Source organism: Salmo salar, chromosome 16, assembly GCF_965601325.2.
Source record: "Salmo salar chromosome 16, fSalSal1, whole genome shotgun sequence".
Classification (NCBI taxonomy): Eukaryota; Metazoa; Chordata; class Actinopteri; order Salmoniformes; family Salmonidae; genus Salmo; species Salmo salar.
In genome coordinates, this window is record NC_138306.1 from 59,878,748 (window position 1) to 59,892,042 (window position 13,295).

At 45.2% G+C, this 13,295-nt stretch overlaps 1 protein-coding gene across 1 annotated transcript in view; it reads right to left on the reverse strand.

Annotated features, from left to right (window-relative positions):
* Positions 1-13,295, reverse strand: part of atp10a (ATPase phospholipid transporting 10A) — a 206,094-nt gene that overhangs the window by 173,719 nt on the left and 19,080 nt on the right. Inside the window, exon 2 of the mRNA XM_082962802.1 lies at positions 10,776-10,980. Coding sequence (XP_082818928.1) covers positions 10,776-10,980 — 205 coding nt within the window. The remainder of the gene's footprint in view (positions 1-10,775; positions 10,981-13,295) is intronic.

A 13,295-nucleotide genomic window follows, 5' to 3' on the forward strand; every position in this document is an offset into this window, starting at 1 on the left:
ATGAGTCAACAGGATAGATAACAGTAGTAGTAGTAGCAGCGTATGTGATGAGTCAACAGGATAGATAACAGTAGTAGTAGTAGCAGCGTATGTGATGAGTCAACAGGATAGATAACAGTAGTAGTAGTAGCAGCGTATGTGATGAGTCAACAGGATAGATAACAGTAGCAGCAGCAGCATATGTGATGAGTCAACAGGATAGATAACAGTAGTAGCAGCGTATGTGATGAGTCAACAGGACAGATAACACAGTAGCAGCAGCGTATGTGATGAGTCAACAGGATAGATAACAGTAGTAGCAGCGTATGTGATGAGTCAACAGGATAGATAACAGTAGCAGCAGCATATGTGATGAGTCCAAAAAAGGTGCTGCAAAAATGGCCAATACAGATCGTTAAGCAAATAGCTTCCCCGACTAACTATTTACCAGTGCTTCCCCGACTAACTATTTACCAGTGCTTCCCCGACTAACTGTTTAGCAGTCTTACGCTTGGTGGTAGAAGCTGTTCAGGGTCCTGTTGGTTCTAGACTTGGTGCACCGCTTGCCGTGCGGAAGCAGAGAGAATAGTATATCACTTGGGTGGCTGGAGTCTATGACAATTTTTGGGGGCCTTCCTCTGACGCCTGGTATGGAGGTCCTGGATTGCAGTTAGCTCGGCCGTGCGTACTGGGCCGTACGCACTACCCTCTGTAGCGCCTTGCAGTTGGATACCGAGCAGTTGCCATACCAAGGGGGTGATGCAGCTGTAGACCTTTTTAAGGATCTAAGGGCCCATGGCCAAATCTTTTCAGCCTCCCGAGGGGAAGAGGCGTAGTCGTGCCCTCTTCACGACATGTTGATGTGTGTGGACCATGATAGATCCTTAGTGATGTGGACACTGAGGAACTTGAAGCTCTCAACCTGCTCCACTGCCGTCCCATCGATGTGAACGGGGGCATGCTCGGCCCTCCATTTCCTGTAGTCCACGATCAGCTTCTTTGTGTTGCTGACGTTGAGGGAGAGGTTATTGTCCTGGCAGTGTGGCCAGGTCTCTGACCTCCCCCTTATAGGCGGTTCTAGCGTCGTCAGTGATCAGGCCTACCACTGTCGTGTCGTCAGCACGACTGGGGGGTGGGGGTGGGGGGGGGGTCTGTCAGGAAGTCCAGGATCCAGTTGCAGAGGGAGGTGTTCAGTTCCACGGGTCATAGCTTAGTGATGAGCTTAACAGCATTCTCACATAGGTGTTCCTTTTGTCCAGGTGGGAAAGGGCAGTGTGGATTGCAATAGAGATTGTGTCATCTGTAGATCTGTTGGTGGGGTATGCAAATTGGAGTGGGTCTAGGGTTTCTGGGATAATGGTGTTGATGTGAGCCATGACCAGCCTTTCAAACCATTTCATGGCTACAGATGTGGGTGCTACAAGGCGGTAGTCATTTAGACAGGTTACCTTGGCGTTCTTGGCCACAGGCACCATGGTGGTCTGCCTGAAACATGTAGGTCTTATAAAGGTAGACTCAGCAAAATGACGTTAACATATGCAGCACCGGAAATACTGAGATGAGCGAGATTCAAGACTTCGCTCACACAACACACACAGTATCTGTGCATGTGTATGGGAATGGCTTCATGCTGTTACAGCCACCGGACCAAAACAGTGGAGAAGTAGAGCCTCACACTTCAACACTCTTAGTTGTTGCGGAAATTGACCCACTATGCTGTTTACTTTGTGGATGTACGTCATATCATGAAGTCTACCTTTAAGAGTCCATGTTACAGCTGAAACAAACCATGTGTGGTCCCATGGTGTTTATACTTGCGTACTATTGTTTGTACAGATGAACGTGGTACCTTCAGGCATTTGGAAATTGCTCCCAAGGATGAACCAAACTTGTGGAGGTCTACAATTTTTTTTCGGAGGTCTTGGCTGATTTCTTTTGATTTTCCCATGATGTCAAGCACAGAGGCACTGAGTTTGAAGGTAGGCCTTGAAATACATTCACAGGTACACCTCCAATTGACTCAAATTATGTTAATCTGTCAGGACTAATAACACTCAATCAGATTGCTTCCCTTTGCAATGATCGACACGCAAAGGGTTGCCCTATACAGTGAGGGAAAAAAGTATTTGATCCCCTGCTGATTTTCTACGTTTGCCCACTGACAAAAAAATGATCAGTCTATAATTTTAATGGTAGGTTTATTTGATTAGTGAGATACAGAATAACAACAAAAAATCCAGAAAAATGCATGTCAAAAATGTTATAAAATTATTTGCATTTTAATGAGGGAAATAAGTATTTGACCCCCTCTCAATCAGAAAAAAGGGAAATAGTGGATAATAGGAACAGTGCCTTGTTCAGGGGTAGAACGACAGATTTGTACCTTGTCAGCTCAGGGATTTGAACTTGTAGTGGTGGGTAGTATATGGGGGTTTGGTGACAAAAACGGATGGCACTGTGATAGACTGCATCCAATTTGGTGAGTAGAGTGTTGGAGGCTATTTTGTAAATGACATCGCCAAAGTCAAGGATCGGTAGGATAGTCCGTTTTACGAGGGTATGTTAGGCAGCATGAGTGAAGGATGCTTTGTTGCGAAATAGGAAACCGATTCTAGATTTAATTTTGGATTGGAGATGCTTAATGTGAGTCTGGAAGGAGAGTTTACAGTCTAACCAGACACCTAGGTATTTGTAGTTGTCCACATATTCTAAGTCAGAACCGTCCAGAGTACTGATGCTGGACGGGCGGGCAGGTGTGGGCAGCGATCGGTTGAAGAGCATGCATTTAGTTTTACTTGCATTTAAGAGCAGTTGGAGGCCACGGAAGGAGAGTTGTATGGCATTGAAGCTTGTCTGGAGGTTAGTTAACACAGTGTTCAACGAAGGGCCAGAGGTATACAGAATGGTGTCGTCTGCGTAGAGGTGGATCAGAGAAGTACCAGCAGCAAGAGAGACATCATTGATGTATACAGAGAAAAGTCGGCCCAAGGACTGAACCCTGAACCCTGTGGCACCCCCATAGAGACTGCCAGATGTACGGACAACAGGCCCTCCGATATGACACACTGAACTCTGAGAAGTAGTTGGTGAACCAGGCGAGGCAGTCATTTGAGAAACCAAGGCTACTGAGTCTGCCGATAAGAATGTGGTGATTGACAGAGTTGAAAGCCTTGGCCAAGTCGATGAATACAGCTGCACAGTATTGTTTCTTATCGATGGCGGTTACGATGTCATTTAGGACCTTGAGCGTGGCTGAGGTGCACCCATGACCAGCTCTGAAACCAGATTTCATAGCGGAGAGGGTGCGGTGGGATTCGAAATGGTCGGTAATCTGTTTGTTGACTTGGCTTTCGAAGACCTTAGAAAGGCAGGGTAGGATGGATATAGGTCTGTAGCAATTTGGGTCAAGAGTGTCACCTCCTTTGAAGAGGGGGATGACAGCAGCTGCTTTCCAATCTATGGGAATCTCAGACGACACGAAAGAGAGATTGAACAGGCTAGTAACAGGGGTTGCAGCAATTGCGGCGGATAATTTTAGAAAGAGAGGGTCCATATTGTCAAGCCCTGCTGATTTGTAGGGGTCCAGATTTTGCAGGTCTTTCAGAACATCAGCTATCTGGATTTGGGTGAAGGAGAAATTGGGGAGGCTTGGGCAAGTTGCTGTGGAGGGTGCCAGGCAGTTGACCGGGGTAGGGGTAGCCAGGTGTAAAGCATGGCCAGCCATAGAAAAATGCTTATTGAAATTCTCAATTATCGCGGATTTATCGGTGGTGACAGTGTTTCCTAGCCTCAGTGCAGAGGGCAGCTGGGAGGAGGTGCTCTTATTCTCCATGGACTTTACAGTGTCCCAGAACTTTTTGGAGTTTGTGCTACAGGATGCAAATTTCTGTTTGAAAAAGCTAGCCTTTGCTTTCCTAATTGCCTGTGTATATTGGTTCCTGACTTCCCTGAAAAGTTGCATATCGCGGGGGCTATTCGATGCTAATGCAGAACTCCACAGGATGTTTTTGTGCTGGTCAAGGGCAGTCAGGTTTGGAGTGAACCAAGGGCTATATCTGTTCCTGGTTCAACATTTTTTGAATGGGGTATGCTTATTTAAGATGGTGAGGAAGGCACTTTTAAAGAATAACCAGGCATCCTCTACTGACGGAATGAGGTCAATATCCTTCCAGGATACCTGGCCAGGCCGATTAGAAAGGCTTGCTCGCAGAAGTGTTTTAGGGAGCGTTTGACAGTGATGAGGGGTGGTCGTTTGACCGCAGACCCATTACAAACGCAGGCAATGAGGCAGTGATCACTGAAATCCTGGTTGAAGACAGCAGAGATGTATTTGGAGGGCAGGTTGGTTAGGATTATATCTATGAGGGTGCCCGTGTTTACGGATTTGGGGTTGTACCTGGTAGGTTCATTGGTAATTTGTGTGAGATTGTGGGCATCAAGCTTAGATTGTAGAACTGCTGGGGTGTTAAGCATGTCCCAGCTTAGATCACCTAACAGCACGAGCTCTGAAGATAGATGGGGGGCAATCAATTCACATATGGTGTCCAGGGCACAGCTGGGGGCAGAAGGTGGTCTATAACAAGCGGCAACGGTGAGAGACTTGTTTCTGGAAAGGTGGATTTTTAAAAGTAGAAGCTCAAATTGTTTGGGCACAGACCTGGATAGTATGACAGAACTCTGCAGGCTAACTCCGCCCCCTTTGGCAGTTCTATCTTGTCGGAAAATGTTATAGTTAGGGATGGAAATTTCAGGATTTTTGGTGGCCTTCCGAAGCCAGGATTCAGACACGGCTAGGGCATCCGGGTTGGCAGAGTGTGCTAAAGCAGTGAATAAAACAAACTTAGGGAGTAGGCTACTAATGTTAACATGCATGAAACCAAGGCTTTTACGGTTACAGAAGTCAACAAATGAGAGCGCCTGGGGAATGGGAGTGGAGCTAGGCACTGCAGGGCCTGGATTACCCTCTACATCACCAGAGGAACAGAGGAGGAGTAGGGTAAGGGTACGGCAAAAGGCTATAAGAACTGGTTCTTACAAGTCCGGAGTTACGTTCACAGCATAGATCCTTCCTGGTGAAACACAGTTCGACAAATTTCTTATCCCACTTTCTACTCTGGAAGGCACCTTGTCAATAATCTATAGTCAAATTTGCTCAAACCATCTCATTAAACTTTATTTAATTATTAAATCCTCATGGGAGGAGGAACTGGGTGAGGAAATATCTGATGAACTATGGGAAGGGTACATAACCCTTCTATATGCGCTCGACACGGTCTCATTCATAGTGCCCACTGGACCAAAGCAAGATTATCCAACATTTACAAGGATGTGAACCCTAATTGTGTACGATGTAATAAGTATCCTGCTTTTCATGTACACATGTTTTGGTGTTGCCCATCTCTTGTTGGTTTCTTTAACACACTCTCAGAATTAAGCGGCAATTGATCGAGCCAGACCCTTTTATTGCATTATTTGGGGTTTCCTTACCTTACAACCAAAATGAATAAGGATGTAATTGCCTTTGTCACTTTGTTAGCCAGATGATTCACTTGACTTAGATGGGAATCCTCTGTACCCTCTGTATCTCATGCTCTTTGTATTAAATCCGTTTTGAAATGCATAAAGTTGAGAAAAAAATTTAAACACACACAATGGGTCTGTAGACAAATTCTATGCAATGTGGGCTTCTTTTCTTATGTGAAACGACTACATTTCCCTGCAGTTCCAGAGTGATGTATATATTGATGATGTAAGAGGCATGGTATGTGTATAAATCAAATCACATTTTATTGGTCACATACACGTGGTTAGCAGATGTTAATACGAGTGTAGCGAAATGCTTGTGCTTCTAGTTCCGACCATGCAGTAATATCTAACAAGTAATCTACCAATTCCATAACAACTACCTTATACACACACGTGTAAAGGAATGAATAAGAATATGAACATATAAATATATGGATGAGCGATGGCCGAACGGCATAGGCAAGATGCAGTAGATGGTATAGAGTACAGTATATACATATGAGATGAGTAATGTAGGGTATGTAAACATTATATAAAGTGGCATTGTTTAAAGTGGCTAGTGATACATTTATTACATCCAATTTTTTATTATTAAAGTGGCTAGAGATTTGAGTCAGTATGTTGGCAGCAGCCACGCAATGTTAGTGATGGCTGTTTAACAGTCTGATGGCCTTGAGATAGAAGCTGTTTTTCCAGTCTCTCGGTCCCAGCTTTAATGCACCTGTACTGACCTCGCCTTCTGGATGGTAGTGGGGTGAACAGGAAGTGGCTCGGGTGGTTGTTGTCCTTGATGATCTTTTTGGCCTTCCTGTGACATCGGGTGGTGTAGGTGTCCTGGAGGGCAGGTAGTTTGCCCCCCGGTGATGCGTTGTGCAGACCTCACCACCCTCTGGAGAGCCTTGCGGTTGTGGGCGGAGCAGTTGCCGTACCAGGCGGTGATACAGCCCGACAGGATGATCTCGATTGTGCATCTGTAAAAGTTTGTGAGTGTTTTTGGTGACAAGCCAAATATCTTCAGCCTCCTGAGGTTGAAGAGGCGCTGCTGCACCTTCTTCACCACGCTGTCTGTGTGGGTGGACCATTTCAGTTTGTCCGTGATGTGTACGCAGAGGAACTTAAAACTTTCCACCTTCTCCACTACTGTCCCGTCGATGTGGATAGGGGATAGGGGGGTGCTCCCGGTGCTGTTTCCTGAAGTCCACGATCATCTGCTTTGTTTTGTTGACGTTGAGTGAGAGGTTGTTTTCCTGACACCACACTCTGAGTGCCCTCACCTCCTCCCTGTAGGCTGTCTCGTCGTTGTTGGTATATCAAGCCACTACTGTTGTCGTCTGCAAACTTGATGATTGAGTTGGAGGCGTGCATGGCCACGCAGTCATGGGTGAACAGGGAGTACAGGAAAGGGCTGAGAACGCACCCTTGTGGGGCCCCAGTGTTGAGGGGTGGAGATGCTGTTTCCTACCCTCACCACCTGGGGGCGTCGCGTCAGAAAGTCGAGGACCTAGTTGCTACACTGCGGGGTCGAGACCCAGAGGCCACTTGGGAGAATTTCCGCCTGACTGATGTGCCCAAAGTAAAATGCCTGTTACTCAGGCCCAGAAGCCAGGATATGCATATTAGTACCATTGGATAGAAAACATTTTTGAAGTTTGAAGAAATGTTAAAATAATGTATGAGAATTTAACACAATTGATATGGTAGGAGAAAATCCATGCTCTTACAATGGAAAGCTATGCAATTCCAGCTCCCAGATTGCAATTCCTATGGATTCCACTAGATGTCAACAGGCTGTTCAAGGTTTTAGGCTTGTTTCTTCCAAAATGAGGAAGAATGTTGAATTTTGGTACTGGGAGTCACAGTTGGAAATCAGTCTGTGGGCGCGTGACGAAGAGGACGCGCACTTGCTAATTTTACTTTTCTATTGAACATACTACTTTCCGTATGAAATATTATAGTATATTTACATTTTAGGATTAAATAGAAACGTAGTTTGACTTGATGTAACAAAGTTTAGGGGTAGCTTTTTGGATTCCTTTGTCTGCATGTTGAGCTTAAATACCCTAGGATAGGGGGCGCCACAGCGCATTTTGAAAAAAATTCGTTCCCATTTTCAACGGCCTACTAATCAAACTCAGAAGCTAGGACATGCATATACTTATTATATATGGATAGAAAACACCCTAAAGTTTCTAAAACTGTTTGAATGGTGTCTGTGAGTATAACAGAACTCATATGGCAGTCAAAACCCCGAGACCGATTGAAACAGGAAGTGGAATTCTGAATTGTGGACTGGACTTCATCACTTTGCCTATTAATCACACCGTGAGCAATGGTTCACTGAGCACTTCCTATTGCTTCCACTAGATGTCCCCAGTCTTTTCACAGTGGTTTGAGCCTTATACAGTCGAAACTCAGTGAATGAGACGCATTGGAAATTGGTCACAGGGGATGGGCCATCACCATTATGACGTCGGCGGCCCAGTCTACCCCCACCTTTGGAAATGTTTCAAAACACTCTGCAATCGTCCCCGTCGAATCTTATTGGCTCTCTTGGTGTTACAGGCCCTGAAGATGAATGTTTTACAACGTTTGACATGTTTGAACGAACCTAGAGGAAGTAAAAAGTACATTTTCCGAAACTACTGTCCCGCGCACGTCGGAGCATTTGGAGACAGCCCTAGGACACGCTACCAACAGCAGGCTAATGGAACATGAATGATGGACTTTTTCGACCGAAAATACATCTGTTGTGGACCTGGGATTCCTGGAAGTGCTTTCTGATGAAGACAACTAAAGGTAGGCGATTATTGACAATATTATACAAGATCAGATGTGACTTGCGATTGTTCCAAGATGGCGCGGCGCTAGTTTTCCAGGCTCATTTTTTGAGTATCGCATCTCCTTTTATCACACAGTGTGATTACCCAGTAAAGTTCATTTAAAATCTGGTATGACAGGTGTTCTCAAGAGATATTCATCTATAAATGTTAGATTGACAATATAAATTTAAAAAATTGTTTTCGAATAGTAATAAAAGGAAGTATGCACTGTTTCCCGGGACGCATTTGAGGGGAAAATGGTTAGTCAACGTCAGACGCCGATGTAAAATGCTGTTTTTATATATAAATATGACCTTTATTGAACAAAAGAATGCATGCTGTGTGTAACATGATGTCCTAGGTGTGTCATCTGATGAAGTTTGTAAAAGGTTAGTGCTGCATTTAGCTGTCTTCTGGGTTTATGTGACATTATATGCTAGCTTGAAAAATGGGTGTCTGATTATTTCTGGCTTGGTACTCTGCTGACATAATCTAATGTTTTGCTTTCGTTGTAAAGCCTTTTTGAAATCGGACAGTGTGGTTAGATTAACGAGAGTCTTGTCTTTAAATAGCTGTAAAATAGTCATATGTTTGAGAAATTGAAGTAATAGGATTTTTAAGGTTTTGAAAATCGCGCCACAGGCTTAAAGTGGCTGTTACGTAGGTGGGACGAATTCGTCCCGCCTAGCCCAGAGAGGTTAAATCGATGGCGCCAACTAAGCTGACTTTTTTGGGATATAAAGAAGAATTTTATCTACTCAAAACGACCACGCATGTTGTAGCTGGGACACTTTGGATTGCAAATCAGAGGAAGATTTTCAAAAAAGTAAGTGATTATTTAATCGCTATTTGGGATTTTATGAAGCCTGTGCCGGTTGAAAAATATGTTGATGTGGGGCGCCGTCCTCAAACAATCGCTTTCACTGTAAAGCCTGTTATAAATCGGACAGCGCAGGAACAAGAATTCAAGCTTTTAATTAACCTCTTGGGGCCACCCCTTCCCGTTCTGATCCCTTGCTCGACAAGATACATGGCGTGAAATTCAAAACAGCAAAGATCTAATAATTTCAATTTCTCAAACATACAACTATCTTACACCCTTTGAAAGATAAACATCTCCTTAATCTAACCACGTTGTCCGATTTCAAAGAGGCTTTACGGCGAAAGCATAAAGTTAGATTATGTTGATTAACAAGAATTTAAGCTATTAACCGATATTAGACACTTGTATGTACCTAGATGTTTAATATCCATAATTTGTACGATTATTTATTTGAATTGCGCGCCCTCCAATTTCCCCCGGAAATTGTTGACAGGTGTCCCAATGACGGGAGGCCTAGCCCTAAGAAGTTTTATTCAAACACACAGATCTTTCCATCATTGTTTGGTGTTTTGTGTGCAAATGAAGCTTACAGACAATGTCAAATGTGATATAGTGAAGCACCTGAGTGAGTTGGGTGCGCAATTACAAAGGTACTTTCCCCGAAATGGATTCGTTATCCCTTTCATGCCCTGCCTCCAGTCCGCTTAGGATACTCTGAGCGCAGCCCAATCCAGAAATTTGGCAGTGGCTTCTGATTTAATTCAATTTTCACAGAACCGCTTGTTGAACAAGAGAGCCTCATCGAAATCGCAACAAGCGGTTCTGTGAAAATTGAATTAAATCAGAAGCCACTGCCAAATTTCTGGATTGGGCTGCGCTCAGAGTATCCTGCCTTGGCAAATTGTGCTGTTTAGACACTGATGCCCTTTGCAACCACGTACCTATGTGAGAGTGGATTCCTCGGCCCTCACTAGCATGAAAACTAAATACAGGCACAGACTGTGTGTGGGAAATGATTTAAGACTGAGACTCTCTCCAATACAACCCAACATTGCAGAGTTATGTGCATCCCTTCAAGCACACCCTTCTCATTAACCTGTGATGAGTTATTAATAATAAATAAGGTTTTATATGTAAGATGGTTCAATAAAGAGCAAAATGATTGATTTATTATTATTTGTGCCCTGGTCCTATAAGAGCTCTTTGTCACTTCCCACGAGCCGGGTTGTGACAAAAACTCACACTCATTCTTATGTGTAATAAATGTATCGTACAGTGTTGTGTGTGTGGCAGGCTTACAATGATGGCAAAAAACAACATTTGAGAGAGCGCTGACCCTGGTGCTAGAGGGGGTACACAGCTAAAGGTTGAATGTTTGAAGGGATACGGGACTATAAAAAGTTTGGGAACCACTGTCTTAGAGGTATAGTAATGTCAACAAGGTCTAGGAAGCTGCGGACCACCCGTCTGAGATTGATTGATTGTTAAATGTATAGTCTCACCAGGTCTAGGAAGCTGCGGACCACCCGTCTGAGATTGATTGATTGTTAAATGTATAGTCTCACCAGGTCTAGGAAGCTGCGGACCACCCGTCTGAGATTGATTGATTGTTAAATGTATAGTCTCACCAGGTCTAGGAAGCTGCGGACCACTTGTCTCTGTTTGAGGTTGGTCTCTCCATCCAGGGTAGCTGTCTCGATGTGGACCAAGCGGTCCGGGTCGCTGGAACTAAGCAGTAGAACATCTGCAGGCAGGATCTCATTACAGCGCAGTCTAATGAAATCCCCAACACGAGCGTCCTTCCAAAAGCGCTCCGTGTACTGGTGCTCTGGCCTAGAGGAAGAAGAGAGGACAGGGGACAGTTATCCATATGGCCTGTTGTTTGGAATTGAAAACTGGTCAAGGTGTGGAGAAATTCTGGATACAAAAATAAGGTGAACAACTTCTACATTTAAGAGTTAAACAGAATGTACACAGGGAGACCAAAACGACTCTTCTGCAAGGTTCATAATAATCAAACTTTGCCACATGCGCCAAATAGAACAAGTGTAGACTTTACCATGAAATGCTGACTTACGAGCCCTTAACCAACAGTGCAGTTCAAGAAGAAGAAAATATTTACCAAGTAGACTAAAATAAAAAGTAATAATAAAAAGTAACACAATAAGAATAAGAATAACGAGGCTATATACAGGGGGTACCGGTACAGAGTCAATGTGGAGGCTATATACAGGGTGTTACGGTACAGAGTCAATGTGGAGGCTATATACAGGGGGTACCGGTACAGAGTCAATGTGGAGGCTATATACAGGGCGCACCGGTACCGAGTCAATGTGGAGGCTATATACAGGGTGTTACGGTACAGAGTCAATGTGGAGGCTATATACAGGGTGTTACGGTACAGAGTCAATGTGGAGGCTATATACAGGGTGTTACGGTACAGAGTCAATGTGGAGGCTATATACAGGGTGTTACGGTACAGAGTCAATGTGGAGGCTATATACAGGGTGTTACGGTACAGAGTCAATGTGGAGGCTATATACAGGGTGTTACGGTACAGAGTCAATGTGGAGGCTATATACAGGGGGTACCGGTACAGAGTCAATGTGGAGGCTATATACAGGGTGTTACGGTACAGAGTCAATGTGGAGGCTATATACAGGGTGTTACGGTACAGAGTCAATGTGGAGGCTATATACAGGGGGTACCGGTACCGAGTCAATGTGGAGGCTATATACAGGGTGTTACGGTACAGAGTCAATGTGGAGGCTATATACAGGGGGTACCGGTACAGAGTCAATGTGGAGGCTATATACAGGGTGTTACGGTACAGAGTCAATGTGGAGGCTATATACAGGGGGTACCGGTACAGAGTCAATGTGGAGGCTATATACAGGGGGTACCAGTACAGAGTCAATGTGGAGGCTATATACAGGGGGTAACGGTGGAGGCTATATACAGGGGGTACCGGTACAGAGTCAATGTGGAGGCTATATACAGGGGGGTACCGGTACAGAGTCAATGTGGAGGCTATATACAGGAGGTACCGGTACAGAGTCAATGTGGAGGCTATATACAGGGTGTTACGGTACAGAGTCAATGTGGAGGCTATATACAGGGGGTACCGGTACAGAGTCAATGTGGAGGCTATATACAGGGGGTACCAGTACAGAGTCAATGTGGAGGCTATATACAGGGGGTAACGGTGGAGGCTATATACAGGGGGTACCGGTACAGAGTCAATGTGGAGGCTATATACAGGGGGTACCGGTACAGAGTCAATGTGGAGGCTATATACAGGGGGCACCGGTACCGAGTCAGTGTGGAGGCTATATACAGGGGGTACCGGTAACGAGTCAATGTGGAGGCTATATACAGGGGGCACCGGTACCGAGTAAGTGTGGAGGCTATATACAGGGGGTACCGGTACAGAGTCAATGTGGAGGCTATATACAGGGGGCACCGGTACCGAGTCAGTGTGGAGGCTATATACAGGGGGCTATATACAGGGGGCACCAGCTTGTGGGTAGAAGCTGTTGAGGAGCCTTTTGGTCCTAAACTTGGCTCTCCGGTACCGCTTGCCGTGCGGTAGCAGACAGAACAGTCTGGGGTGACTGGAGTCTCTGAACATTTTCTGGCTTTCCTCTGACACCGGCTATTATATAGGTCCTGGATGGCAGGAAGCTTGGCCCCAGTGACGTACTGGACCGTTCGCACTACCCTCTGTACTGATGGCACTCTGTAGTGCCTTGCGGTCGGAGGCCGAGCAGTTGCCATACCAGGCGGTGATGCAACCGGTCAGGATGCTCTCGATGGTGCAGCTGTAGGACTTTTTGAGGATCTGAGGACCCCATGCCAAATATTTTCAGTCTCCTGAGGGGGAAAAGGTTTTGTTGTGCCCTCTTCACGACGGTCTTGGTATGTTTGGACCATGATAGTTTGTTGGTGATGTGGACACCAAAGAACTTGAAACTCTTTCGTCCCGCTCCACTACAGCCCTGTCGATGTGAATGGGGGCCTGTTTGGCCCGCCTTTTCCTGTAGTCCACGATCAGCTCCTTTGTCTTGCTCACACTGAAGGAGAGGTTGTTGTCCTGGCAACATACTGCCAGGTCTCTGACCTCCTCCCTATAGGCTGTCTCATCATTG